This window comes from Hippocampus guttulatus, chromosome 19, assembly GCF_054856545.1.
Source record: "Hippocampus guttulatus isolate MCC_2025c chromosome 19, RoL_Hgut_1.0, whole genome shotgun sequence".
In the NCBI taxonomy this organism is placed as follows: domain Eukaryota; kingdom Metazoa; phylum Chordata; class Actinopteri; order Syngnathiformes; family Syngnathidae; genus Hippocampus; species Hippocampus guttulatus.
In genome coordinates this window covers 1902740-1929413 of record NC_141279.1, presented here as the reverse complement: position 1 = coordinate 1929413, position 26674 = coordinate 1902740, and the positions used below count along the sequence as shown (strand labels likewise).

The 26674-nt window shown below is 41.3% G+C and overlaps 2 protein-coding genes across 3 annotated transcripts in view; both read right to left on the bottom strand.

Moving 5' to 3' along the window:
* Positions 1-2845, bottom strand: part of ryr2a (ryanodine receptor 2a (cardiac)) — an 80762-nt gene extending 77917 nt beyond the window's left edge. For both annotated transcript variants that reach the window (XM_086139137.1, XM_086139136.1), the window contains exon 1: positions 2728-2845. In XM_086139137.1, the coding sequence (XP_085995263.1) occupies positions 2728-2772 (45 nt within the window). In that variant the 5' untranslated portion in view covers positions 2773-2845. The remainder of the gene's footprint in view (positions 1-2727) is intronic.
* A 388-nt stretch (positions 2846-3233) lies between these two features.
* mtr (5-methyltetrahydrofolate-homocysteine methyltransferase) lies at positions 3234-26544 on the bottom strand. The gene is made up of 33 exons (XM_086138971.1): positions 26380-26544; positions 25533-25744; positions 25321-25410; positions 24841-24910; positions 24661-24753; positions 24398-24504; positions 23107-23166; positions 22818-22912; positions 22011-22111; positions 21405-21466; positions 20743-20810; positions 19952-20031; positions 19038-19150; positions 18275-18415; positions 17952-18137; positions 16954-17133; positions 15696-15812; positions 14563-14703; positions 14390-14479; positions 13539-13691; positions 12893-13000; positions 12550-12650; positions 11340-11407; positions 11042-11162; positions 10881-10962; positions 9846-9944; positions 9614-9689; positions 8971-9126; positions 8058-8257; positions 7762-7962; positions 6990-7182; positions 5619-5731; positions 3234-3716 (listed from the first exon to the last, which is right to left on the bottom strand). Exons 1-33 carry the CDS (start codon positions 26420-26422, stop codon positions 3627-3629), a joined length of 3810 nt encoding a protein of 1269 aa, XP_085995097.1. The 5' UTR covers positions 26423-26544; the 3' UTR covers positions 3234-3626.
* Between the last annotated feature and the right edge of the window lie 130 nt (positions 26545-26674).

The window sequence follows — 26674 nt, the reverse complement described above, 5'->3', positions numbered from 1 at the left end:
TGGAGCCCCCTGCTGGAGGGGCCACAAAGATTGGATTGGATTGGATAAACTTTATTGTCAAATGTACTGTATGTGAAACATACAGCACAGATGAAATTTCTTCCCTCTCAACACAAAACAAGAGGAGCCGCTGCGGGTGTTCGCGCCGCCATCAAAAGAAAAGTTAACAAAAAAAAAAAAAGACAAAATAATAGAAAACAACACACGAGACACAAACAGTCGTGCACTCTTCACCACTTTCATGCATACACTTTGTTGTCTGAAGCAGTTATAGATGAAAGAGGAGCGAATCAAAATGTCCTTTTCACCAGTGGATCAAAGACGTCATGCTGCAATGTGCACATGTCTGCTTCAAGCTAAGCTTGAAAGCAACAAGAAGCTGTAGCACCCATTAACGAAAAAGAGAGATTGGCTCTCTTCTCCTGTCCCATGTAAGTCCACTTCAATTCCAAGCCGCGACTCCCAGTTCCACATACGCATCTGCGTCAGCACATATTTTGCACCGCTGTGCATGTATGTCCAGATTCAAAAACAGCATTTTTGTCCTGCATCAGGTTAGGAAATGCTTTAAATATCGACATAAAAGTGCAGAGGTAAATTTCATTTTTGATCATAGCATGTAGAAAAGATCCTAACAGGACAACAAAGGTTTTGAAGCAAACAACAAAATAACTGCAAACTGCATTTATTATTTTTTTTCCAGCGCAAATGGCTCTCATGCATAAAAATGACGATTTAAGGATGGCACAAAACCGCTAACAAGAAACAACATGAAGATTTTGCACCTTTTTTTTTTTTTCACAAAAATAAACTCACTGCAAATTTCAATATTACCGAGGTACTGCGTTTGTCCAGCATATCATTCCAAATCCACAAAAAAAGTATTCCCGTTGTAATAGAAGGCAGTATCGGCACAGCTAAGACATGTATGCCATCCGCCATAAAGGATTTTTGAGTTTTGATTTTTATTTCTGTGGCCTTGAACTCATCTGATAGACGAAGCGCACATGACTTCTTATTCAGTCGTTCTTGTAAATTCTGAGTGTGCGCAGGCCATTCCTGAGAAGGATAGGCGACGGTCTCCCCCATACCCCCATAGAAGGACATTAGGCTACACGGCCATCTGCAAGCTCACACACACATGCGCGCGCGCACACACACCTGTCATGATAAAATAGCGCAGCACAAATCAAGACAATAAAACTCTTAAGTTGGATTTGTAGTGGATACAACAACAAGTCAATTTGTATTCTCAGAAGTGAGAATACTGCTCAGGCCCATATTCAATTCAGCCATGTCCTGATAAATAGAACTATAGTACCACCTTTGTACGTGAAACTCACTTGATATTGCACACAATGCATATTATTGAAAATCCTTTCCTTGTCATTCGTTGACTCCACAACCAACATAACCAGTGTTTGGGAGTTCAGATCAGAGTATGGACACCTGCCAAAATCTCGTCAGTCACCGCTCTGTCAACATTTCGAACACGTTATCCATAGCAACCAAAAGCGTGCAAACTCTTCGACATTTACAGTCGAGTAGCTTGCCGAAATCTTCCCCGCTAAAACGCACAAGACAGACAAAGCCAGTATCATGACAAGGTATTAAAATTATTTTAAAATTATATACCTGTAAGGTACCTTGTGATTAATCTGAGCTGCCATTGCCCGACTTTATTGAGCATAGCTAAATAGTATTTGTATGAAATTTGTAAGTTTCCATTTTCTGATCCGCTTTATCCTCACAAGGGTCGCTGGAGCCTATCCCAGGTGTCTTCGGGCAGTAGGCGGGGGACACCCTTAACCGGTTGCCAGCCAATCGCAGGGCACACAGAGACACACAACCATCCACGCTCACACTCACACCTAGGGACAATTTGGAGTGTTCAATCAGCCTGCCATGCATGTTTTGTTTGGAATGGGGGAGGAAACCGTAGTACCCGGAAAACCCCACACAGGCCCGGGGAGAACATGCAAACTCCACACAGGGAGTACGGAGCTGGAATTGAACGCCGTACCTCTGCACTGTGAGGTCGGCGCGCTAACCACTGGCCACCGGGCTGCCTGAAACTTGTAAGTGTAAATATACAGTATATTTCATGTATGTACGTAGACATGGTTACGTTTGCTATACCTATTTGTAAAATAAACACTCTGTTAGATTTAGTCTATTTATTTATAACAGGACAGATTGCTTGAGTGACAATTTGAGTGTCCAAACTACCAAATCAATACTTATTAATTTAAATAAGATAAGATATCCTTTATTTGTCCCGCAATGGGGAAATTACAAATAATAACCTCTATGGAAACGGCACGTGATATATTATTTTTTTTTTTTGCAAGGTCTCAATGTAACTATCGCGACTGCAAACACGCAACACTAGCCAAGTGACCTGCTGCAGCAGGGGTTTTTTATTTTGACTGACTGTCTATACCGCACTGCGCTCCCCCCCCCCGCCAATCCACACGAGCCCATAAAATCCTACTCAGTTCTCCTTCACGATGCGCACTGCTGACAACCCCCCTCCCTTCCCACCCCCCATCGTTCCTCCACCTGCCACCCATCATCTGCGCGCATGAGGCACACTCGCTAGACGAGTCGGTGGGAGCTGTCATCCTCAATGCGGTAATCTGCCTGCTCTTCCCCGCACGCACTCCCACCGTCAAAGTGTCACGTCACACACGCTGATGTCTTCTCGCCACCATCGAAATGACTTACAGTTCGCAGGAATTGGATCTCGTCCTCGCCTTCTCCGTCAGCCATGGTTTGCTCTCGCTTGGGGAGCCTCGAGCTCGCCGCGGGTTGTGGGAAGTTATGGTGGGTTAGTGTGGGTGTGCGCGCGCATGTACGGTTCACAGAGTGAAAAGGACGAGACTCGCATCATTGGTGTGCGCGCACAACGTGGGAGGAGCTGCACAGGTATGGGAGGAAATTGTTTGGCTCCCTCTGGCGGCAGTGCTCGGTATTAAAACCGAACAAGAGGCGGGTCTCGAGTAAAGTCGATTTTTCAGCTTGTTTTGGTCTGGATCAAAACTAAACTACGAAACCCTGGACTTTAATTTTCATTGATCTTTTTGAGACATTAGCGGATTACAATGTTGTTGTGCTGACATTCTTGTATGTGGTTTTTTTTGGTGTGCATTTGTAATTGTGGGGGATGTTGTCCTTTCTTGAAGCATGTTTGTTGTGAAAACAACACAAGAAATGGTGTTGGGATTCAGAAAGACAGAACAGATACTAAAACGTTTATTACCGATTTAAAAAACCGTGCCACATCAATATAATTTACTTCTGTTCATTTTCGCCATTCTGAAACCACAGGTTTAGCGAATCCAGTCGAATTTATTTATATAGCCCTGAAAAACGGTACAATCAAGTCCAAGTGTCATTCAAACAGAGGTTATCAACTGAGTTCAATGAGATATGTAAAATTAACCCTTGGTAACATCTTTAACATTTCAACCCTTACTATACGTGGACCATTTTGAGCAACACCGTCAAACCTTTGACACATAGCTCCGATTTGCAAATGGCATTGATGGTGAAGGCCTTGGTGCGTACAAAATAATACGACAGCAATTTGTTGAAGTCACTTTCACTGGCGGTGTGGTGCAGTTCTACACCTCACTGTCGTAACCAAGGATGGGAGCCAGCCACTTTTCCATCTCATCTACGCGCATCTTTTTCCTTTTGGAATAATCCTCCACCTGATTAAGAACACAAGGAAATGGAACATGTTAGGGGAGAGTTTGTTCAGCATGTGGAGTGCAATGTTGGTCACCTATAAGGGACATAGATGTGTTCTGAAGGTATCCACGTTTTACATCATCAATGCTTGTCTTATTCCAAAATTGATGGGTTCTTTGCCCATAACATTTTGACGCCACGTCCATTGCAGAATATACAGATTACCCTTTTTGGGTTTTGACCAATATGACTGCAGTGTAATAAAAATCACTGCAGAATATGTAAAACAATACTTTTTTTCAAACAATAGAGGAACCTTGTGGTGTTCTGATGTGGAAACCGACATTCAAAATCAGCTGCGTTTTAAGCTAAAGCAGATTTCCCAGCGATGATGAATTCACCCATAATAACATGTATTGCTGTGTTTTTCAAACGCATTATAAATCAATAGGGGAAATAGACCCTTTCAAGAAAGATTCTCCAGAAACTAAAAAAATGAATTCTACATTTGGACTACAAAGATTCACCGAATCCGATGACAACATTTGTGTGTATAAAACTGTATTTTCCACACTATAAGGCGCTTCGGAGTAGAAGGCACACGTTCAACGAATGGCCTATTTTAAAACAGTTTTCATATAAGGGGCACAGAATAGAAGCTACACTAGTGGCTGAGGTCACGTTATGCATCCACTAGATCAGGGGTGTCAAACTCATTTCACATTGTGGGCCACATACGGACTCGGTAGATGTCAGGTGGGCCGGACCATTAACATTATACCATACTCTGCTATAAATAACCAAAATATCATGTCTTTCCTCTGTTTTGGTATAAAGAAACATTGGCGCATTGATGCCGTCTGCTGTGTTGGGTCTGTCTCAGTGACAGATGAGACTGCTGTTTTCTTCTCTGAACAAAACAATGTACCGCCTAGCGGATAATCCATGAATTGCATTTTATTAAAAATATTCATTCTGTGTCTTTGACGCATTTTTTCACTTTTAAATTATTCTGCGGGCCAGATCGAACCTCCTTGGGGGCCGGTGCCGGCCCGCGGGCCGTATGTTTGACACCGCTGCACTAGATAGCGCTTCGCTAAAGGGAATACAATACAATACAGCTCGATTTATACAGCGCTTTCATAACAGCTGCAGCTGTAACAAAGCGCTTTACATTTAAAATGCTACACCCAAGAAATCAGAATATTGATCCATATAAAAGGTGCATCGGATTGTAAAGTGCACCAACGGCTTTTGTGAAGATTGAATGCTTTTAGGTTTTATTTTGTTTTTTGTTTTTTTTTGACCGATCACATTATTAACAAGTAAATATTTTCATTTTAAATGGCTGGAAATGTTCAAAACGCATTCCCAGAGGTAACAGTATCTGGGAATGGTCATGAGCATATTGATTACCTATGTCGAATGTAACCACAAAGTTTAGAAAGAATATTGACATACCTTTGTACAGTATCTGTTGATGTAAGCAGAGACATACAGCACATTAAAGCATTTCTGTAATTTGCTGCTTGCTTTTTTAGGTGGACTTACAAGCTTGCTGTGTAACACCTGAGGTGGTTAGTTTAGACAAGTCCTGTCAACACCATGTATGGAATAACACACTTAAAAAAAAACAACAACAACAAAACAGAAAATGGTGAGCTGTATTTCAGTAACGCGGGAGATTATATGCTTTGTGACCATTGCTTTCAAAGGTCCATGCAAAAGGTATTGGACTGAGTATGCAAATGCAGAAGTATGTTTGATTTCTCTGTTTCTTCTTTTTTGGGGGTAATATTTTTAATTGATTAAATTTGATATTTTTATTTATTATTATAATATATATATATATTTATTATTATTATTATTATAAGATTTTTTTTTATGTGAGTTGCACGATTCAGTTGCTTTTCAAAACCTGCCTGCTCCTTGGTGATCTTCCCAACGGCAAAGTATGAGGCCTCGGGGTTGGAGAAATAAAGGCCAGAGACTGCGGCAGCGGGCGTCATTGCCAGTGACTCTGTCAAGGCAATACCTGAACACATAGGCAATTTACATTTAATTATACTCTGTGCACACACACACACACACACACGCACACACACGTGACCAGACTCATCCTTTTTAAGTGTTTGCTAGATAGTAGATACTGCACTCTGAGGGACTTAAGACGGCAAGAAAAAAAAATGACCTGAGTCCTGCACACAAACATTTGTGACGGTAAAACCGCTAAGGTATAAACGATTATTTAAAGATTGTTTCATTTGTTTTCAAATCTTTCAATCCTCTAAGTCGAGGAGAGAAAACAGATGTGACAGTGAGCGCGCGACATTTTGGAGAGGCTCCACCCAGAATGCAAATCTGGCATGAAGATGCGCAAATGCACCCGGGGCAGAAAAGTGATATTTTTTTGCTGCATAGCTGCACCACAACAGATCAATTTCACTTCCTTGCTCGGCGGTTCTTGTCCTGTTTCATCGTATTTATAAATCATTACAGGGTGCCTTCCCGGTCCACATAAAGTGATGCCTTGTTAGTTTCTGTTGGGGGTTTTTTTCCATAAAAATAAAAATAAAATCCAATGGCGGCCCAGTGGTTGACTGGTTAGGGCGTCGGCTTGACAGTGCAGAGGTGCAGGGTTCGATTCCGGCTCCGGAATGGATGGATGGATCCGATGGTCCATCAACATTTTTTTTACCGAATATAAGACGGTGTTTTTGCATTGAAATAAGACTGAAAAAGTGGGGGTCGTCTTACATTCGGGGTCGAGACATTATACCCATTCGCACCGCTAGATGGCGCCAGATAGCATTGAAGCAAATGCTGAACTTGACTCGCCAGGCCAAAGTGAACCCCCGTCACGAAGAAGAAAAATAAAATATAGCGGTAAGAAAGAAAACAGAAGAAAATAATAGAAGAGAAAACAGAAAATGGAGAAACGTAGCAACAATCTGGAGAAAAGCGGGTCGAAGATCGGCCAGGTTAAGGAGAAGTTATGATGTAATTTACATTTCAAAAACCAGAAGCCATTCATTTACGAATGTGATTGCACTTTAGTAAATGTTCATATATTAAGATTTGAATGAGGCAAAATAACATTCTTTTTCTCTCAAATATATTGTTCAATAAAATATAATCATTTGTTTCAGATGTACCGTAATTATTTTCTGTATAAAAATTAATTTGGTGTTCAAAAAGTCTTTTTTCAAACTTGAGTCTTGAAAAAGAGGGGGTACTCTTATAATCAGGGCCGTCTTATATTCGGGCCAATACGGTATATTGCATACTCTTACCAATGCTCTCCTGTATACCGGCAAGGTTCCACATTGATATCTTCTCAGTGTGATCGGGCTGGCTCGGGTAGCCAGGGGCTGGTCTGATGCCCTGATAACAAACCCGGTGTAGGTCTGAGGCCTGCAGAGACTCATCGCCACAGTAGCCCCACAGTTCCTTGCGCACACGAACGTGTAACTCTTCTGCAAATGCCTGGCGAAAATAAAGAAAAGAAGCTCATGCTCCACTTGGTTGCACTTGCTGTATATTGCTCTAAAGGTGCTTTCAGAGGGATCTCTTGAGAGTGATGAGCTATTATTACCTACTTGGAGGTATTTTCAGTTTTATCTACAGGTCCATTTTGGCATGAATGCTTTTATACGCTCTTCCAAACAATTTGGCCATTGGCTACCTTATTGCGTCAACATCCTACATTTGAATGTTTGCTGTTGAATGTGCTATTGACTTTCGTTTCCAGTTGGTGTGGATTTTCACACTGTGAATGATTCATTCTCATTTTTAAATGGCATTCTAAAAACAAATGCTTCTTTACTATGCATACTCATAATGCAGTGTGCCCTGTATCTGAAAACGGTTTTAAAACAGGCCATTCATTGAAGGTGTGCCTTGTACTACGAAGCGCCTTATAAGTGCGGAAAATACGATAAATAAATACTTTGCTAAAACACTTTTTACCCAAATTTTCAACCGAACCTGGAAAACATCACATACAATGCCAAATGGATTCATATAAATACACTGCGGTGACGAGCGATACAATCGGTCCTTCACCTCTGCCAGTCGATCCGCCAAAGCTTTGACCATAATACTGCTGTAGTCATCTCCCTCAGCCTGGAATTGCTGACTCAGTTCCTCAGCCCCAAACACTCCCACGGCAAATACTCCAACGTAGTCAGCCAAACCGCTGTCTATGGGTGCCACAAAGTCAGCCAAGCACAGGTAGGGTTCTGAACGTCCACTATCCTTTTCCACCTGAAGCGGAGAAACATAATGGTTGGTCAGACTTCAGAACCACCTTCTTCTTGACCTAATATCTTTGACGAGATCTTGTTCATATTTTCTCTCACCTGTTGCCGTAAACCGTGCAATACCGAGATTGGCTGGGAATCTCTGTGCACTGCATCATCATTAGTGTACACGTTTATGTCGTCGCCATTACTCTGGGCGCGCCAGAACCCAACCAGTCCTCGCCCCGTCAGACTTGAGTTAGCAATCATTTGATCAAGCAGCCGCTGGGCATCATCAAAAACTTTGCGGGCCTCCAATCCTACAAGGACAAAATATCAATGAGATTTGTTCTATTCATCCAGCTTTTCAGAATTTGCGTGTGTGTGTATGGGAGGGGCAATCGTTGCTCAAAATCTTTATTTTTTTTTTAAATGATTTTAGGTTTAAAGCTAATACATAAAATTGGATTTAAAAAAATTACATGATAAAAAATACAATAACATTTCAGGCCAATCCCTTTAATTTTGCTGTAGACTCTAAACTAGGGCCGTGCACGAATCGGTGGTGACTCAAACTGCGATGCGAACTGGCCGTGAAAAACAAATGCAGAATCATTATTTTCGGATTGGAGTGAGAATGAATCATAGCATATTGTCGCATGTGCTAGTGTCATAGGAATGTTAGAATGGGAAAGTGTGTGACTAATGTACGGCTCGGTATCACATCGAATCAAAATTGCAGGTCCAAACGGTCTGATGGTATATAATATAATATAATATAATGAATCAGAGTAATATTATTACGGGATGTTTTGCTTAACTCAATACTGGCACTTGTAGAGGCAAATTAAAAACAATATTATCAACTCAAAATAAATTAGCTTGCGCTGCATAAAGATATCTCCTGTCAAAAGGATACAAATGGAAAATTCGATGTGGCAAAAGAAATGAAAACAGAAATAAAAAGTGTGCTTCTCACTCAAAGCGAACAAAAATAAATATATAAACAAGCAAACAAAATACAAATACATACCAACAGTCTTGTCATCGAAGATCTTGGGGTAACCTCGATTAGGATATTTCCCCCTGAGCTGCCAGACGTCAAAGAAAGGCTTCCAATCAATGAAATCGACCAGTTTGGTCAGGTCGTATGGATCAAACACACGGGTGCCTAAGAACTGAGGTCTCACTGAAAGATAAATGAAAATTATTTTTACCCTGAATACTAGTTGCTTTTGAAGTCGCTGTTGTGCGGCGCCTACTCTGGAGACTGACAATAAATTGAATTACAGTTTTGTTTTTTTTCAGAAACAACGCAATAACCATATTATCCTAATATTTGTTGAGACAAAGCCAATTGTGGGAAGCCGAAGCTCCTTAAGTTCCTTCATTAAAATAAACATTGCAACATTTTGGTTGTTTTTTTTTTTTTATGTTTGGAGGAGGGGTAGCCAGAACGAATTAATGAAATTCCCTTTCATTTCATTGAGAAAAGATGATTTGGGTGATGAATGTTTTGAGTTACAAGCATCGTCATGGAACAAATTAAAGTCTTATTTCAAGGAACCACTTTATTCGATTCAGGTGAGACAATGTATGCAGCCACTCTTTTTCCCTACTAAAAAAGTGCTAAATTGTGGAATGTTTATGAACAAGCATACTGAAAGACAACCTACCTGGCTTAGCCGCTGATAGCCAGTCAATATATAGAGCTTTTTCTCTAGCTTGGGACAGAGACAGAAAACGGCGATCCTGAAAAGAAAAAAATAAATAGCATCAAGAGAGGCAAGCCAGTTCCATTATTTAAACACAGTAGAAATATGTCATCTGTGAAATATAAAAACTACTAAAATTACAGGACAAATCATTTGTGTGTACCGGTATAGCAACTTTCCACCTAATCCATACCTTCAAGGAGTCGTAATGCTCCTGTCTTATCTCTTCATATTCCTCCTTTAGGTCTTCAAAGTAGTCCTCTCTTGAGCTTTCATCCAGAAGCTGAGAGCACTGGCAGACAATCAAGAAAAATCCAATGACCGTATTTTCCACACTATAAGGCGCACCTAAAAGCATTCAATTTTCTCAAAAGCTGACAGTGCGCCCTGTAATCCGATGTGCCTTATACATGGTGTTCGTTACAGTCTCTTTATATTCCCCATTGCGTCGTTTCCCTGTTTGTGTTCCAATGCAACAATAGTGGCGCTTATTAGCAGGAACCAATTTTAACGTAAAAGGGTCCTGACCGACACCAACTGACATGTGCAATCGCAAACACGCACGCAAACAGACAACTACATTGTCAGCCCTGTGCAGCTAATATGAAACCAGGATAATGCCAAAAGCAGTTAGTTCGTCACTGACTAAACGAAGGAAGGAGACAAGCAAGACTTCGAAGGTTATTTGTATGTTTCATGTCCGTGTTTGTGACCAGTTCTCATAGCTTTGCTACAGCAGCAGCGGTTGTGAAGGTCCTATATAAATAAAGCTGTATTGTATTGTATTGTATTCCCTTTAGCGTAGCACCATCTAGTGGATGCATAGCACAACCGTAGCCACTATTGTAGCTTCTATTCTATGCGCCTTATAATGCAGTGCGCCCTTTATATGAAAACGGTTTTCAAATAGGTCATTCATTGAAAAAGTGTTTTATAATCCGAAGCGCCTAAAAGTGTAGACAATGCGCGTTTCCTTTGCAGAGCCCTCAAAAAAGGGCGATCCGTTTTCAACAGCAAAAATATCTTTGGACTGACAGCTATGGCTCATGCTGGCGTGGATTGTATCACAGCCCCTCCCAGGTACTGAATATATCCGAAAAATCACCCATACTGACAAAAATCCAGACTGGCTTCGCATTTGCTTTGGATGACAAAGGAGTAAGAGCTCCTGTACATATGCTAGCAAAAGCGTTGTCAGCTAAGCTTGTGCTGCAGTCGGCATCCTTACCACCACCACACTCCGAGATGCATCCAGAACATGGATAACAGGAGAGGTGTAACGCGGGGCAATCTTCACTGCCGTGTGAGTCCTATCAAACAAGAATCCTCACTAATAATCTCACGTGGCCAGTGAAAGGTAAGACGGACACTGCAGAGTTTTGGGATTACTTGGATGTGGTGGCTCCACCGATCAGCAATGGTGTTGCCATTCCGAGTCTCTCCATCTCTTTGGCCACATGGATCATCTCATCGAGAGAAGGGGTGATCAGACCGGACAAACCAATAATATCTGCAAGGATCCAAATGTTAGATTCGTTTTTGAGAGTTAATTATACACACACACACACGCTTAACTGAGTAAACATTGTTCAGAATGGAATTGATGGCAGAGCTGTCATGTTTTTCGTACTCGTCAAACCTCAGGAATGAATTCTAAACATGAGGTGAAATGATTTGTTTATTGTACCTGCTTTTTGTTGGATGGCCTCTCTGAGAATCTTATCACAAGGAACCATCACGCCTAAGTCAACCACTCTGAAATACAAATAGCATGCACAATGCAAAGAAAGGACCGATGAACTATTTGAAATGAACCCACATTATGGTAAATTATTCAAATACACGCATGGAAGTTGATGGTTCGTTCAAAGGGTAATAATAAATAACCAAATGTCACATGTGTCTGTTTTTTTTTTTATTTCATACGTATTACACTACAAATGTTTCAGATCATCAAGTCAATTGTCATATCACGCAAAGACAACTTATTTCAATACAAAATGATGGTTTTACTTCTCAGGGTGAAAAAAAAAAAATCTAAACTGGTCCAATGTGGGAAAAAGTAGACAGCATGCGAATATCCTGCCAGTCAGCAGTTCGTGCCTTGACGGTATTTCTCAGTTGTCTCAAACAAATGCTCAGAGTCTAAAACCCACTTATTCAATTAGTTGCCGTTTTTTTGGAACCTTAAGCAAGAGTAATAAGTCATACGACAAAAAAAAAAAACGATAAAAACAATAAATTACGAACAATGAAGACAGTACAAAACCTCTCAAACTAAAATAAAGTCTCATGCTCAGTCAAAAGCTAAAGAATAACAATTGACTTTTGAGATGAGTTTGAGGCTGTGTCTAACGTTTAGTGGGAGTCACGTGTGTAGAGGTGGAGGAGCTCAAAGAGGGAGAAGGTGGGGTGAGACCATTTAAATGAGAGAATCTTAAAAAAAACTTTAAAAACCAATCAAGAGACTGCCAGGGAAGGAGTTCTGTGCTCCCTCGTACGAGTACCAGTCAAGAGGCGAGCAGCAGCATTTTTGGACCAACTGGAGATGCATGATGGAGGATTGGCTGACTCCAAAACAAAGAGAATTACAGGAATCCAGCCGGGATATGATGAAGGCATGAATGACCCCATTAACCGCGATGAACGAGTGATTACTGTACATTAGTGTTCACAAAAAGGTGTTTCAACACATCCATTTTCAATGTTGTTGGTGTCTTAGTACAAAGGCAAGTTGCTGCAACAAGCACCGACTCACAACTGGAAGTGTATAGATAATAATAATCCTAATCATAATAATGTGGTGGCAGAATGGGATGAGAGACAGTCCACCTTGTCATCGTTTTGCCATATTTTAAGGGTTCTATTTATCATTTCAGGGGACAAAAAATTTTTACCGGTAGTTGTTGCAACCCAGGACGACACCCACAATGTTCTTGCCAATATCATGGACATCGCCCTTCACTGTAGCGAGAATGACGGTGCCTTGATAAGGATTCTGCAAACAAAGGAGGTGAAATTAGAAAAAGCCCCAGTGAAAATGAAAGAAAATACACCGATAACCTTTGAACTTTTCGGACAGCTACGAATGCACTGTATCCACCGGGTTGTCCCAATTTTACTGGATTAACCCTTTCATGCATCCTGTAACCCGATAACATGATAAGGTGTCCAAATGTAGCAACCGCTATCCCTGAAAGAGTTGAATAAAGAAAATATTTTGTTGAAACAGGTACTAACTATGTCTTCAGCTGACCCAGACAAAGATATCATCTCCTTTCTCTCTTTCTCCATGAAGGGAATGAGATGGCCCACCGCCTTCTTCATAACACGAGCCGACTTGATGACCTGCAAACATGCAACGAGGGTTATTCATTAAAACAAAGCTAACGGAGCGAGGAAGAATCATCACGTCCTTTCGCAAAACGGGGGAACACATTTGAATTTTTCTTTTGAATTGATTGTATCCATGTGATCAAGACATGAGTAATGTTGTAATTGTGTACAAACCGCATGTCTCATTGCGAAGAGTGGATTGCATTCCGCCCTGACGAACGTAATTATCATGTTTCCATAACTATACATGTGTGTTATCTTGTGTCACACAATTGCTATTTTTTTCTTAGCTTTAGGGTCATATTCAAATTGTCAGAAAAGCAGAGAGAAACAGTGGCCTTGAAGCCAACTGCACATCCTTTTGTCCGGCTGACCCAAGAGAACCGGGAAGAAAATACACTAGATTTACGCACAATGTAAGCTGTACTAAAAAATAAATAAATAAATAAATAAAAAAACAGCAAAAATACTTCCAGTCATGGAATAGAAACTACACAGCAGCTGCCGTAAATTGTTTGAGTGCACAAGTCCACAATTTGGGTTTTCATACCTGCGGCAGGAACATCTTGCCAGCGCCAAACAGATCTCCGACCACCTTCATGCCATTCATTAAGGGACCCTCAATGATGTGAAGGGGGCGGCTGTAGCGATCGGCATTCGTCCGGCATTCTTCCACATCTTGTACCACATGCGTTTCTATTCCCTGACATCAGCATGCCCGGGACAAACGTGTTACAGAAGAAAAGAAAAACAAAGAATGACTAACACATTCAACAAAAAACATATCTGAGGTTGCTGTGACATTTGGCGCATGGCGAATTTTTTTCTGTGTAGAACAGTGGTGGGCAAACTACGGCCCGCGGGTCGAATCCGGCCCGTTGGTCTTTTTAATCCGGCCCGCCGAAGGTTGGTCCACAATTAAGGTTCGATGTGAATGATTGCATTCATTTCAATTGGACTTGTAATGACAGGCATTTCACCGCCAGGTGGCGCATTGACTTGAAGTTGCAGAACACGGGGGGGGGGGGGGCAATCTTTTCGACCACCTAGTACCTCTGTATCGCTCTACTTCTACTGGTCTGATCACAACCCATCTGCAGCGATGCACAGGCTAAAATAGGTCATCAACAACACTTTTGTCATTTAAAAAAAGTATATTAATACCGTACTTTCATGCTTTTGTTCTGTTGATGTTTGATATGGACTGTCAACAAATGCAGTTTTTTTTTTTAATGTACCATAGCTCGTGCTGACCTGGCCCTTCTGTCAAATTTTAAAAGTCAATGCGGCCCCCGAGCCAAAAAGTTTGCCCACCGCTGGTGTAGAACCTCGGTCGCAAAAGTTAAAATTACAATGAAAGGCAATGTGAAAATACTGATTGTCAAGAAACGGAAGCCATACCTTGATGAGGGCGTACGCCAGCCTCTCTTCCGCACTTTTTTCCCTCCACTTGTCTGTTTGAACAACTTTTTTCCCTCCCTTCACGTTGTTCTGTCAACATAAGTACCAATGACAACGTGAGACCCATAATTAAAGTAACGGGAAGATAACGTATTATTCCGGTGGAAATGTACTTGTGCATAGGCCAGAAGTTTCTCTGTAGCGTCGACGTCTTTGTTCCAGATCAGGTTTTCACACAGGAGCAGTAGTTCTTTATCAATATCATCATACACAGGTAGATTTCCGGCATTCACTATTCCCATATCCATACCGTCCTGAGAAAACACGACGGGTACCGGGAATCGGAACCGAACCAGTTCATATGTGAAAGGCACACGTCAGTTATGGGGGTCGGAGGGATTTTGTCTTCATCTTCTCCGGTAATGACCACTGACCCCTAATTTGGTAGAAACGTGGACTGGTGAAAGATGTTTTATCAGGTTGGCTTGACGTGGGGGAAGCACTTTAGTCCATACATAATGTCCATCCTTTCCTATTATTTTGTTCTTTGAAAATTAATTTCTATACTTCCAGGTAGGCTGCCTGTAGATTTTAACCGGGCTAACCATTCATATTTATTATTTCCTCAATCCTCACAAGTCACTAGTTTTGACTGGCTGAGTGCGCTTCTGTTCAACCATCCTTTCTTCCGTTCGTGTCAAGAACGCCCACTCAACAATTTCTCAAACTGGTTTACAATGAAATAAATAAATAGAATCACGAGTGGTCCTCTCCTGCTCCGTTGTGAAGAACAGTTAATTAAAAAAAAAAAAAGCCTGTTGTTTAAGGGATCTCGCATGTCTGATGAAAATTGCTGTATTGATCTAACAATCAAAGGGTCACATAATTCAGCATGAACAAAAACAACATTATGATGATTTAAAAGTAATCCATGAGACTACATGTTACTGGGAAAAAAAAAGTCATGCTTGTTACTTATACCGTTACTCGTCTTCCATCTCTGCACACCATTTCGCACAAAATTCGATTTCGGTAAAGTATGGCTGTGTCCAGCCCATTCGCAATCAGAGATCAGCCCTTTGCAAAGTCTTTCTGAATTCCAAATAAAAATGTAAAATATGCAGTGCTTTTATTTTGAAAGTGTTGCTTTCATTTTGATGTGCATGTGTGGACAGTGGAAATGAGCAAGAGCAAACACTTGCGTCTTGTAGAGTTGCCAACTTTAGATATCTATCTATCTAGCTAGTTAGATAGCTAGCTAGGTAGCTATCTAGCTAGTTAGATATGCTCGGAAGCAGTAATTTACCTTTATAGCATGATAGAGAAATGCCCCATGCATAGCTTCTCGGATGGCCTCCATTCCCCTGAAGGAGAAAGACAGGTTGGAGAGACCTCCACTCACCCTGGCTCTTGGTAATGTCTCCTACACACGTACACAAATAAACACAATATGGATGATCTGTTATTCTAATGGGGCACACTGTCTAGGTCAGAGGTGGGCAAACTACGGCCCGCGGGCCAGATCCGGCCCGTTGGTCTTTTTAATCCGGCCCACCGAAGGTTGGTCCACAATTAAGGTTTGATGTGAATGATTGCATTCATTTTATTTGGACTTGTAATGACAGGCATTTCACCGCCAGGTGGCGCATTGACTTGAAGTTGCAGAACACGGGGGTGGGGGGGGGGGTCTTATCGACCACCTCGGACCTCTGTATCGCTCTACTTCTACTGGTCTGATCACAACCCATTTGCAGCAATGCACAGGATAAAATAGGTCATCAACAACACTGTTGTCTTTTAAAAAAGTATATTAATACAGTACGTTCATGCTTTTGTTCTGTTGATGTTTGATATGGGCTGTCAACAAATGCAGTTTTTTTTAAATGTACCATAGCTTGTGCTGACCTGGCCCTTCTGTCAAATTTTAAAAGTCAATGCGGCCCCCCGAGCCAAAAGGTTTGCCCACCCCTGGTCTAGGGGGTGACTGTGATCCACAATAAAACTGCAAACGCATGACCACACTTAAAGGTTCAATCAGTTTGGTTATCAAGACATCACGTTGCCTAACGTCACTGGAGCAAGTCCCTTCAAATGGATGCTTCAACAAGCCAAGAATCTCAAACACATGCGTAAGTGAGCAATGTCAAGTCAAGTACAACTTTATTGTCCAATGTGCAGTATGTGCAACATACAGCACAAATGAAATTTTTTCCCTCTCAAACAGACAAGAGGAGCCGCTGCGGGTGCCCGCTTCGTTCCAAACAAGACTAATATGACGGAATATCCCTCCTAATTCCCAGACTTGAATCCAAAAGAGAACTTGCAGGGTGGAAAAAAAAAAACAACCTGTTCCTGAGACAAAAAAACCCAAGAAGTGCAGTCACGTGGAATGTAGTGCAATCATCCTGGCCTGACCTACCAACCAGTTTTCATTTTGACGACATCATGTTTTCAGTATAAATGAGTCTTTTTGTGTTGGGAATGATTGGACGATGGTCAGTGTCATACAGTATATCAAGTATACCGAATACAGACAAAGTCGCTTGTTTCTGAGTGTGTAATACCTTAATAATTTTGGTGGCCCTGATGAAATTGACAGCGTAGTCGTTGTGTTCCTCCATGCCAGTCCCGATTGTCAGGATATTGGGGTCAAAGATGATGTCGTTGGGATTGAACCCAATTTTGCGAACCAGAAGGTTATAAGCGCGGGTGCAGATCTCCACTTTGCGGGCTCTATCTGTAGCCTGAAGAGAACAGCGCACGCTCAGTCATCTTCCACAGCGCATGTGTGTGTGTGTGTGTGTGTGTGTGAGTGTGTGTGTGTGAGGTGGGTGATTTCTGGGGCCATATACTATGCGAAAGACCGGTCATTTCCATCCATCCATTCTCTGATCCGCTCATTTTCATGTGGGTCGCGGGTGTGCAGGGGCCTATCACAGCCGTCTCCGGGAAGGTAGGCGGGGTACACCCCGAACTGGTTGCCAGCCAATGGCAGGGCACACATAGACAAACAACAATTCACGCTCATAATCACACCTAGGGACAATTTAGAGCGTTCAATCAACTTAAAATGCATGTTTGTGGAATGTGGGGGCGGAAACCGGAGTACCCGAAGAAAACCCATGCAGGCACGGAAAGAACATGCAAACAGATTTTTTTTACAGGGCTGGCATGAATGGAAAGACACATTTCTGACGATGAGAGTGTCATTATTATTTTAATAAAAATAATTATTTTATCATTCAATAATTTAAAAAAAATAATGATTATAAATTAATTATCTAAAATAAAACTTTAAAAACGTACACACTCAACAGTAATGATGATGATGATAATAGTAAAAATGCAACTTTTTTTTTTTTAAACCTAACTGCAGACTAGCAGCACAGTTCAAATTGGCGAGAAAAAAAAAATAGTGCTTTCCCAAACAGCCTTATCTTGAGGCCATAGACCCTTTAAGGTTATGTAAAGAACAACGTGTCAAAGGACAGTACACCAAAGGTGCTCTGCATACATTTTTAACTGTATGTTTGGCATTGTCTATGCCATTTTGTGCTCTCACCTGGCCTTCCTCATCAAAGGCCATGACCACCACAGCAGCGCCATAGCGCTTCACAGTTGACGCCCTGAGCAGGAACTCCTGCTCACCTTCCTTCAAACTTATGCTGTTGACGATACATTTCCCCTGGCAGCATTTCAGACCGGCTTCGATCACTGCAAAGTTCGATGAGTCAATACACAGAGGAACCTTGGGGATGACAAGAGGACAGTTGGAAAAAGGCAACTATCAAATTGGATACGACTAAACAGGATCGTTGAAGAAAGTTTATTGTCATAGAAGAACCCAAAAAATTGTAAAATAACTGTAAAGAGAAAATTGATTACCCGCGCAATGTCTGGCTCAGAAGCAATAAAATTGCAAAATCGCGCCATTGCCGTTGGACCTTCCAGCATTCCCTCATCCATGTTGACGTCGAGGATTTGGGCTCCCATCTCCACTTGTGCCTTCGCAACGCTTAAGGCATCCTAAAAATGAGAAATGGAAATCAACTCAGATATGTTTTTTTTTCCTTTTTATATTCTACATCACTGGTGTCAAACTCAAGGCCCGGGGGCCAAATCTAGCCCGCCACACCATTTTATGTGGCCCGGAAAAGCAAACTCTTCCTTGTTAGCCGTATTGCTTTCTGTTTGATTTATTAGCGTGACAAATATATTGGATTAATCACATTGGAGTCAGAAAACTATTCTGGGTCCAGTTCATAAATTGGTCTTGAAGTTCCTGTTTTTTTGCGTGTAGTTTTTTTTTAGCTCATTTTTTTCTTTCTTTCTCTAGACTTCTCCCTAAATACTTTTTATAATGATGAGTCTTTATTACTGTATTCTTTTTTAGATGCAGTGGGTTGAGGCCCTTTTTTTCTCAACATTTTTTTGTTAACTCCTGACAATAACGTGACCGCGGCCCGCTAATTAGCACAATACTGCAATTAGCGACAAGGAAGATGCCTTCCATCTTCGCTGATGAATACCACAAATTCCAGAAAATGGCAGTGCCGTAGACAATGAAATGACATCATCAAGGAGTGATCGTCGAGGATCGTGGGCCTCAGAGATTGCACATAAACACAAGATGTGGCCTTGGTCTCACCTCATAATTTCCAGCCATAATCATCTTGGCAAATTTGCGTGACCCAGACACATTGCAACGCTCGCCAATGTTTACAAAGTTGGTGTAAGGGCCTATCTTGAATGGTTCCAGACCTAGAATATCATAGATACACCAATAAATAATGAGGTTGCTACTTGTTCAATTAGACAGATAAAGAAATAAATGAATAAAAATAGAATAATAATACACAGAAAAAACAACTAAATGGACTTTTTGTAAATACAATTCAATTTCAGATCAAATCACGTATCTTACTGTATTGGATGTAACTCTTTTGTACTGCATTGAAGCAGATGATGAATTACAGTAGCATTATAGTAGTAGTAGTAGTAGAGGTACAGAGTACTGAAGTACCGAACAGCAGTGAAGATTTCCTGATATTGTGGCCAAATATGGCAGCTGCTGGCCAATCATGAAAAACAACTTGCTGCTATTATAATGTGTTCGAGTTAAGCAAATAAAATGTGGCATGGAACACTACCGGCACAAACACCAAGTCACCATCTCGTGTTCTCTCATAGAGCAGGAAGTCTTCCGTCTCGCCAAAATAAAACCCTGCAGCCTGGCTGAACGATTTTGCATTTTGGAATCGACGTCGCGATTCCAGACAGAGCGACCATTTTTTGCAGCACTCCTAACTGACCCACAATCTGTTGTAGTAACGCTCTCGCACACAAACGATGTCTCTTTCCTCTCCCACGCCAATCATGAAAGGTCATGCGCACCAATCTACTTCGAGACGCCAAATTTAGGGGAGAATACTACATGCTGTGCTTGCTAGCTGGCGCAACTCAGCTACACATTATCCTCCCGTGTCCAGATCCTCAAAATAACCATTTCTCGGCCCTTACGTACTACTTGAGATATTTCCGCCCAGCAAGTGTCTGAATCACCTGAGAGCAGCAAGTAGTCTTGAAAAATGTCCTCCGCAGGAACTCTAGGTTGGCAGTCTTTGACTGCTTCTGAGATGGCTCTGTGTGAGGGCAAAAGATGAGAGTAACAAAATGTAAAATTATTGGTATTTTACGAATATTTTACTCTTGGGGTCACCGACATGGTGCCCACTGGTTAGCACGTCAACCTCATAGTGCAGAGGTACAGAGTTCGATTGGCCTTCCTGCGTGGAGTTTGCATGTTCTCCACGTGCCCGGGTGGGTTTTCTCCGGGTACTCCGGTTTCCTCCCACATCCCAAATAAACATGCATGGCAGGCTAATGGAACACTTGAAATTCGCCCTCGATATGATTGTGAGCGCGAATGGTTGTTTGTCGATTTGTGCCCTGCGATTGGCTGGCGACCAGTTCAAGGTGTACCCTGCCTACTACCCGAAGACAGCTGGGATAGGCTCCGGCAAACCCCGTGACCCTTGCGAGGATAGGCGGATCAGAAAATGGATGGATGAATAAAACTTTATTGATATGACAAATGGCATGGAATCAAAAGTGGTTAAAAAGCTGAAAGAAATCAATTGAATTTGGCTTATTTTTGAGCGCGTTTGAACGTGTGTCATTTATTTACGAACGAAAAAATCTGGGGAAAAAAAAATCCCCACTGATTTATACATTACGTGTTCAGAAGGGAGTGATTTTAGAAGGCCGCGTCGGTTAGGAGAAAGAAATGTCGGGTTTTGTGTCGAAGAAAATGCCTGGCTGAAACGAAATCAAATCACACAAATCACGCTGACCTGATGTGTGCCGGAGTGGTGCCGCAACAGCCTCCTACAATATTCACGAGTCCGTCCAATGCAAACTCCTGAAGGCGGCAAAATGAGTTCAAAAACGTCAAGAATTTGTCAGCAAAGGGACCGTTGAAACATTTGGCACATTTGATTCGAAGGGCAGACGAGTAAATTGTAAGAGAGAAAGCTGAAATCAACTTTTTGAAGCATTAGCCATGTTAAAATGCAATTTCCTCAGCAAAAACACCCCCAATGGGAGGTTTTCCTCCATTCGCCCATCTCTGAGGCATTCCCGCTAATTTCTGCTTTCGAAGCGCCAGCTCGGCCAAATCCTCCACCTTATTCCTACGACCCGTGATCCTTTGCGTTAAATATGGGTGGGACTTCGGTTATACCGAAACCGGGGATTTGTTTACACGGACACTGTTACACTGTGAGTCCACTTTCGATGACAGTTCCAGATTTTAACAATGTGGGAAGCCCTGTTATGGACCGCATGACCCGGACGCTTCATGGAAGCAAGTTTCACATCACTCACTGTCATCAAAACTGCCATCTATTTCACCAACATTTACGCGAGCGTCTCTGCATCTCAACTTGAACTGCTGCAAGTACAGTATCAGAACAATTGCCCTAATATTTTGCATTTGATGAGCATTTTATATTACCTTTAAGTTGGAGGCCGTGACTGCAGGGGTTTCATCATAAGCCCCAAACGTGTTGGGAAGACCTTACAGTAAAACCAAATAGTAATAGCATTAGACGATGACACAAAGACGCCCTGCTCATAACCGATCAGCAAATAGGGTGGCGTTTGTGTGTGGAGCTTTTTTTTTTTTTGTTGGGGGGGGGGGGGGGGGGGCAAAACTGAAGCACATCACCGCGCACATTAGATGTTGCAGCTTCGAACTGTCTTTTTCATCAATGCATGAGTCGCTAATCACACTTTGGGTATACATCAGCCGGCTTGCGATGTTAATTTTTCAACACATTTTCGGAGCTCAAGGTACCGGTAAACACAATCAAAAACACCCCCCCCCCCCCCCCAAACTGCCCCCCCCCCCCTCTTGCTCATCAAATGAAGTTCATCAACGAGCAAAATGGTTCCTCAAAAAAAAAAAAGTTATTTCGAGCCTTGACTTTCAATAATATGATTCATAAATGATGAAATGACACATAATAAATACAGCATGCATGACTTAACACCACATAAATGCCAATTATTTTTTTTTTTTTTCTGGTCTCAACTCTAAAATGTCGTGTTGAATTTTTACCTGCATTGGGGTAACAGATAACAAAAGCAGTGGTACTCTTTCCTATGGCCTCGATGAAAGGTCTCATCTCTGTAGCACCTAGGGCACAATTGAGGCCGATACTGAGGAACAACACAAGAACAAAATAATTAAGAAACTGGAGGTAACAAATGAAAATTTGTAATACTAGGAAGGCAAACTTGTATTGTTAAGCAAAATCACAAGAACCGGTGTCAAAAAAAATAATCGATATCTATTTAAATTATTAGGTGTCTATGCTGATCAAAATACCGTATTTTCCGCGCTTCGGAGTATAAGGCGCACCGTCAGTGAATGGCCTCGCTTAAAACGGTTTTCATATATGGGGCACATCACTTTACAGGGCGCAGAGAATAGAAGCTACAATAGTGGCTGTGGCTACGTTAGGCATCCACTAGATGGAGCTACGCTAAAGGGAATACAATACAATACAGCTTTATATATACTTTGAATGCTTCAAATTTTAAATCCTTGAAATATCTACAGTACATGTATTTACTGTGGCCCTATTTTTCACGCTCGCAAAATCTGTACTCGCCATAAGGCAAGTTGTATATCAGGCGCGATAAGGGCCAGTGTGACACGTTACACTATCATTTTTCAACTTTGGGATATTTTGACGTCAGACATGTTAAAACTATTTTAAATTGTGACCAAAAAAAAAAAAAAATCGCATATTCTGCTTTTTATTAATTTTCCTGAGTTTCATTTGAAAACAAAACAACACTATTGAACATAAATCCTCTATATGGTAGTTGTTAATTGTGTTTCGAGCTACATGCAACTTACCATAATGGTTTAGCGTGTGAGACACTCACAACAAAGGCATCGCCTGTTTGACCAGACAGAGTACGCCCGCTCCGGTCAACAATGGTTCCTGATATCTACACAGAGAAGAACACAAAAATAATTTAAACAAATATATATTTTTGGGGACTCAGGCACAATATATCAATAAATTTCATTCGGACATTAAGAATTGACTTCAAGAGCAAACTACCTGTCATGATGAGCATTGACCCTCACGCATACAGTCGAGAGGTCAGATGCAATAAATTGAAAAATACAATAGACCTACAAAGAGAGGTTTCCTTTCGTAGCTCTTCTCAAACAGCAGATCAATGGCGAACAGTGCTGCCTGCAGAAGGAAGCATAAGTTGGAGACATCAAGAGTGGATGTAAAAGCCCCCCCCCCCGCGGTGATATTCCAGGATTGTGTGATATTGAAAAAAATAAAAAAAAAATTTAAACTTCTACAGATTTGAAGATGTCTGACAACCTGTACACACTAAAATATTGTAATGGGGCGCGATCAAAACCTGGTTGCATAAATACGCACACCCTCAAGTTAACACTATTTTATCAAATCCCAATTTCATTATAGTGTGGCACTCTTTTTGAGTAAGATATATTGGTGTTGAACAGAGTGTATGTACGAGTCGGGCTGAGCGTTTCCCCCCCCAAAACTTTATTTAGGTTTATCATGATTCAATAACATGAAAAATCAAAAATGAGAAAAATGATTCCAAAAGGTTTGCTAATTTCGATTTTTTTTCCACTTCTCAGATTTGCTATGTTTAACCAAACACTGGATTTTAAAATGTTTTGAGGTTTTTTTTTTTGCAGGAAACCTAGTAGTGTTTCTTTCTAAAGAATATGTCATTTTAAACACGTATGAATACATTTGAGCAAAACTCGTTTGACAGTTTAACATCAATAAATTTCATTTAATTCAATACGTTTTCATTTTAAGGTTTATATTAGGGCAGGGGTGTCAAACTCATTTTTGTCTCGGGCCAGATTTTAGCTAGTTTCCCTTGGCGGGTCGTTGTTACTGAAACCCTATAGAGAAATCGAGAATAACGGTTTATTCACCTATTGTTTAAGTTACTGTAATGAGTGTTTGGTCACAAGAAAATGCTTACAGTATCACTCTTATTTATTACGAATGAGAATTTGAAATTTTGGTCGCGATTTTAGCAAGCATCATGAAAGATCTGGCCCTCCAGCCTTGAGTTTGACATCCGTGTTTTAGGGGATCCGAATGGATAATACATCTGCTCTCCTTTTTTTTCCCCCATGCCGTATTGTCGTAATCCAGAGATTAAAATTTAAATCCCGCGGGATTCCCGAAAAAAACGTCAACCTCTAATTGATATTGAAATTTCACCCAAAATCTTTTTGGCGAGGAGTGCGTTGTTACATTCATTCACAGGGAAATTCCAACTGTGCCGCACAACTTTCTTCATGCTGTTTCCACCTAACGTGATAATTGAACACCAAAAAGTGTATCGTAGGCTCTCGGGTTGTTTGTGGTTGTGCTCAGTGACGTGTGAATTGATTCTTGTTCAACTACTGACAGGTACTACCTTGGCATTGGCTGTGTCGAAGATGGTTTCAACCAAAATTATGTCTGCTCCTCCATCCAACAGACCTCTGACTTGCTCCAAATAGGCTTCAACGAGCTCATCGAAAGCTGTTAAAAAGACACATTCGTAAAAAAATATATAGGTAATTAAATCAAAAATGCTTGTTAGTGATTGTACGATATGGGTCATTACAAATCGAAAGTAAGTCATCAGCAGCATGAAAATCAAGTTCAAAGAGCAAAGCACATCGAGGGGTAACTTACTGATGTTTCGAAAGTCAGGTCTCTCCACAGAGGGTGACACAGACAGTGTTTTATTGGTTGGGCCAACCGCTCCAGCCACGTACCGCTTACGTCCTGACAACGCATACAGAATCACCACGTGACAAAGAGCTGATCGGTATGTTTGTCATCGCTTGCTTCAACAGCACAAATTCGCCAAACCAGTTTGTTTGGTGACATCATCGGCTGCTCTTCTCGCTAGCTCCGCTGATGCTCTGTTAAGACGATAAGCCTAGAAAGACAGAAAAAAAAAAATCATACAATACTGTGGTAACAAAAACAATTTAAACTTGATATATCGAGCCACCCACCCCCTCAAAAAAAGTCATACAAATGCATTTCAAATACTCAATATGAAAATTTAGGGCCGTATGAACCCTTTGGGGGACAGCGGTTACTACAGTGGACACCTTATCATCTTATCGGGCTACAGGGTATCATTATTGGTGCATGAAAGAGTAAAAATTGCTCTGAAAAATAAGTCGGCGCACAGAACTCTGTCCATTACGAAAAACATTCACTTAATATATCAGGGCTGTGAGTATGGCTTTTTTTTTTTAAACTACAATGATCATAGTAGATTTTGAAAGAAAAAAAAACTTTTTAAGACCTCAGGTTGCACTTCTCAAACCTTAAACCTACCGTGTGTGTCAGTCCATAATCAGCCTGAGCAACAGACGTGCTGCTGAATGTGTTGGTTTCGATTATGTCCGCTCCGGACATCAAATATTCCTGCCGTTAAAAAGCAGAGTCCAGGTTAGACACATATTGAAGTTTCACATATTGAACATGTTTTCTTCCTTGGCGTGGCAGCCATACGCTTTAGTAAAATCAAGTCTATCGTTTTAAAATACCTTGTGAATTTTGTAGATGACATCTGGCTTTGTGATGCTAAGCAGGTCATTGTTTCCTTTAAGCGGGAATGAATGCTCTTTAAATTCATCCCCCCGGAAATCGTCCTCTTGAAGCTCCTGTTGCTGGATCATGGTTCCCATACCCCCATCCAGGACCATGATCCTTTGCTGCAACAGTGCTCGTAACTCCAACTCAAGAAGACATCTGCTCTCTGGGAATAACATTTGAAAAATCCAGATCCAGGAAACATTACCAGAGGCAGATAATTAAACTGAACCCTTTTATACACCCTGTAACATGATAAACTGTCTACTGTAGTAACCGCTGTCCCTGAAAGGGTACCGTTAAGGAGACCTTTTTCATAGTATTGGCTGGTATAAATGACTGGTCGTGTATAACGATAGCTAAAGGGATATTTTTAATGTTTTTAATATCAGGGGTGATGACAGTGAAATATGCAGCGTAATTTGCGTCATAACAGACAGCTCTTTTAATATAATTATTTCTAACCCGGAGCGTTTGTGTCCAGGTAGGTATTCCGAGTGGATTTCTTTTATTTTGAAGGTGGGTTTCAACGATCGTCGGTGGCTTTTTACCGTAATGTCTCGCGTCAAAGTAATTAGCGGGGTCGGGGGCGGCTGGCTTGATTTCGTCTCCCCGAGTTGGGGCTGGCTTGACCGCAGTCGGTGACTGACGGGAAAAGTACGATCCAAAACGGTGTTGTGTCTGATCACCTCACTCAGTTGTCCGCTAAGTTCCACAACTTTTGCACGTGCAAACAGCTGCGTGGCATTGCGTGCTAAAAGCTAATTCTAACGGAAGCTACTGTGTTTCAAATGCAAATACCTGTTTCTGTAGAATACTGGGAGGCGTCGTTCGTCTGAACCATCTTTTATAATAGTCGGAGATGATAGCGGGGGGGTTCGAGCGACTCGTACCAAGGCTACTGTACACGATTTTCTTTCCCGTAGTTTAACAAATTCCAAGTCTTCGATGAAAATTTCCTGTTTAGATATTTCAAAATAAAATAGCATTAGTCCGTCAGAGTAGAAGACGGTCCGATTCGTTTTCTCTTGATGACATTCATCAGGTAATATCACCTATTTTCGAAATTTTACAACCAAGTTAGATGTGCGAAAAT

Bases quoted from the DNA above. Each gene is read 5' to 3' on its own strand.
- mtr (XM_086138971.1), bottom strand. From the start codon at position 26,422: ATGGTTCAGACGAACGACGCCTCCCAGTATTCTACAGAAACAG. The intron at 18,138-18,274 runs GTAATCAATTTT...GTCATCCCCAAG, and splicing joins CTGAGCCAGACATTGCGCGG to GTTCCTCTGTGTATTGACTC. The intron at 17,134-17,951 runs GTGAGAGCACAA...TGTTCTCTTCAG, and splicing joins CCTTTGATGAGGAAGGCCAG to GCTACAGATAGAGCCCGCAA.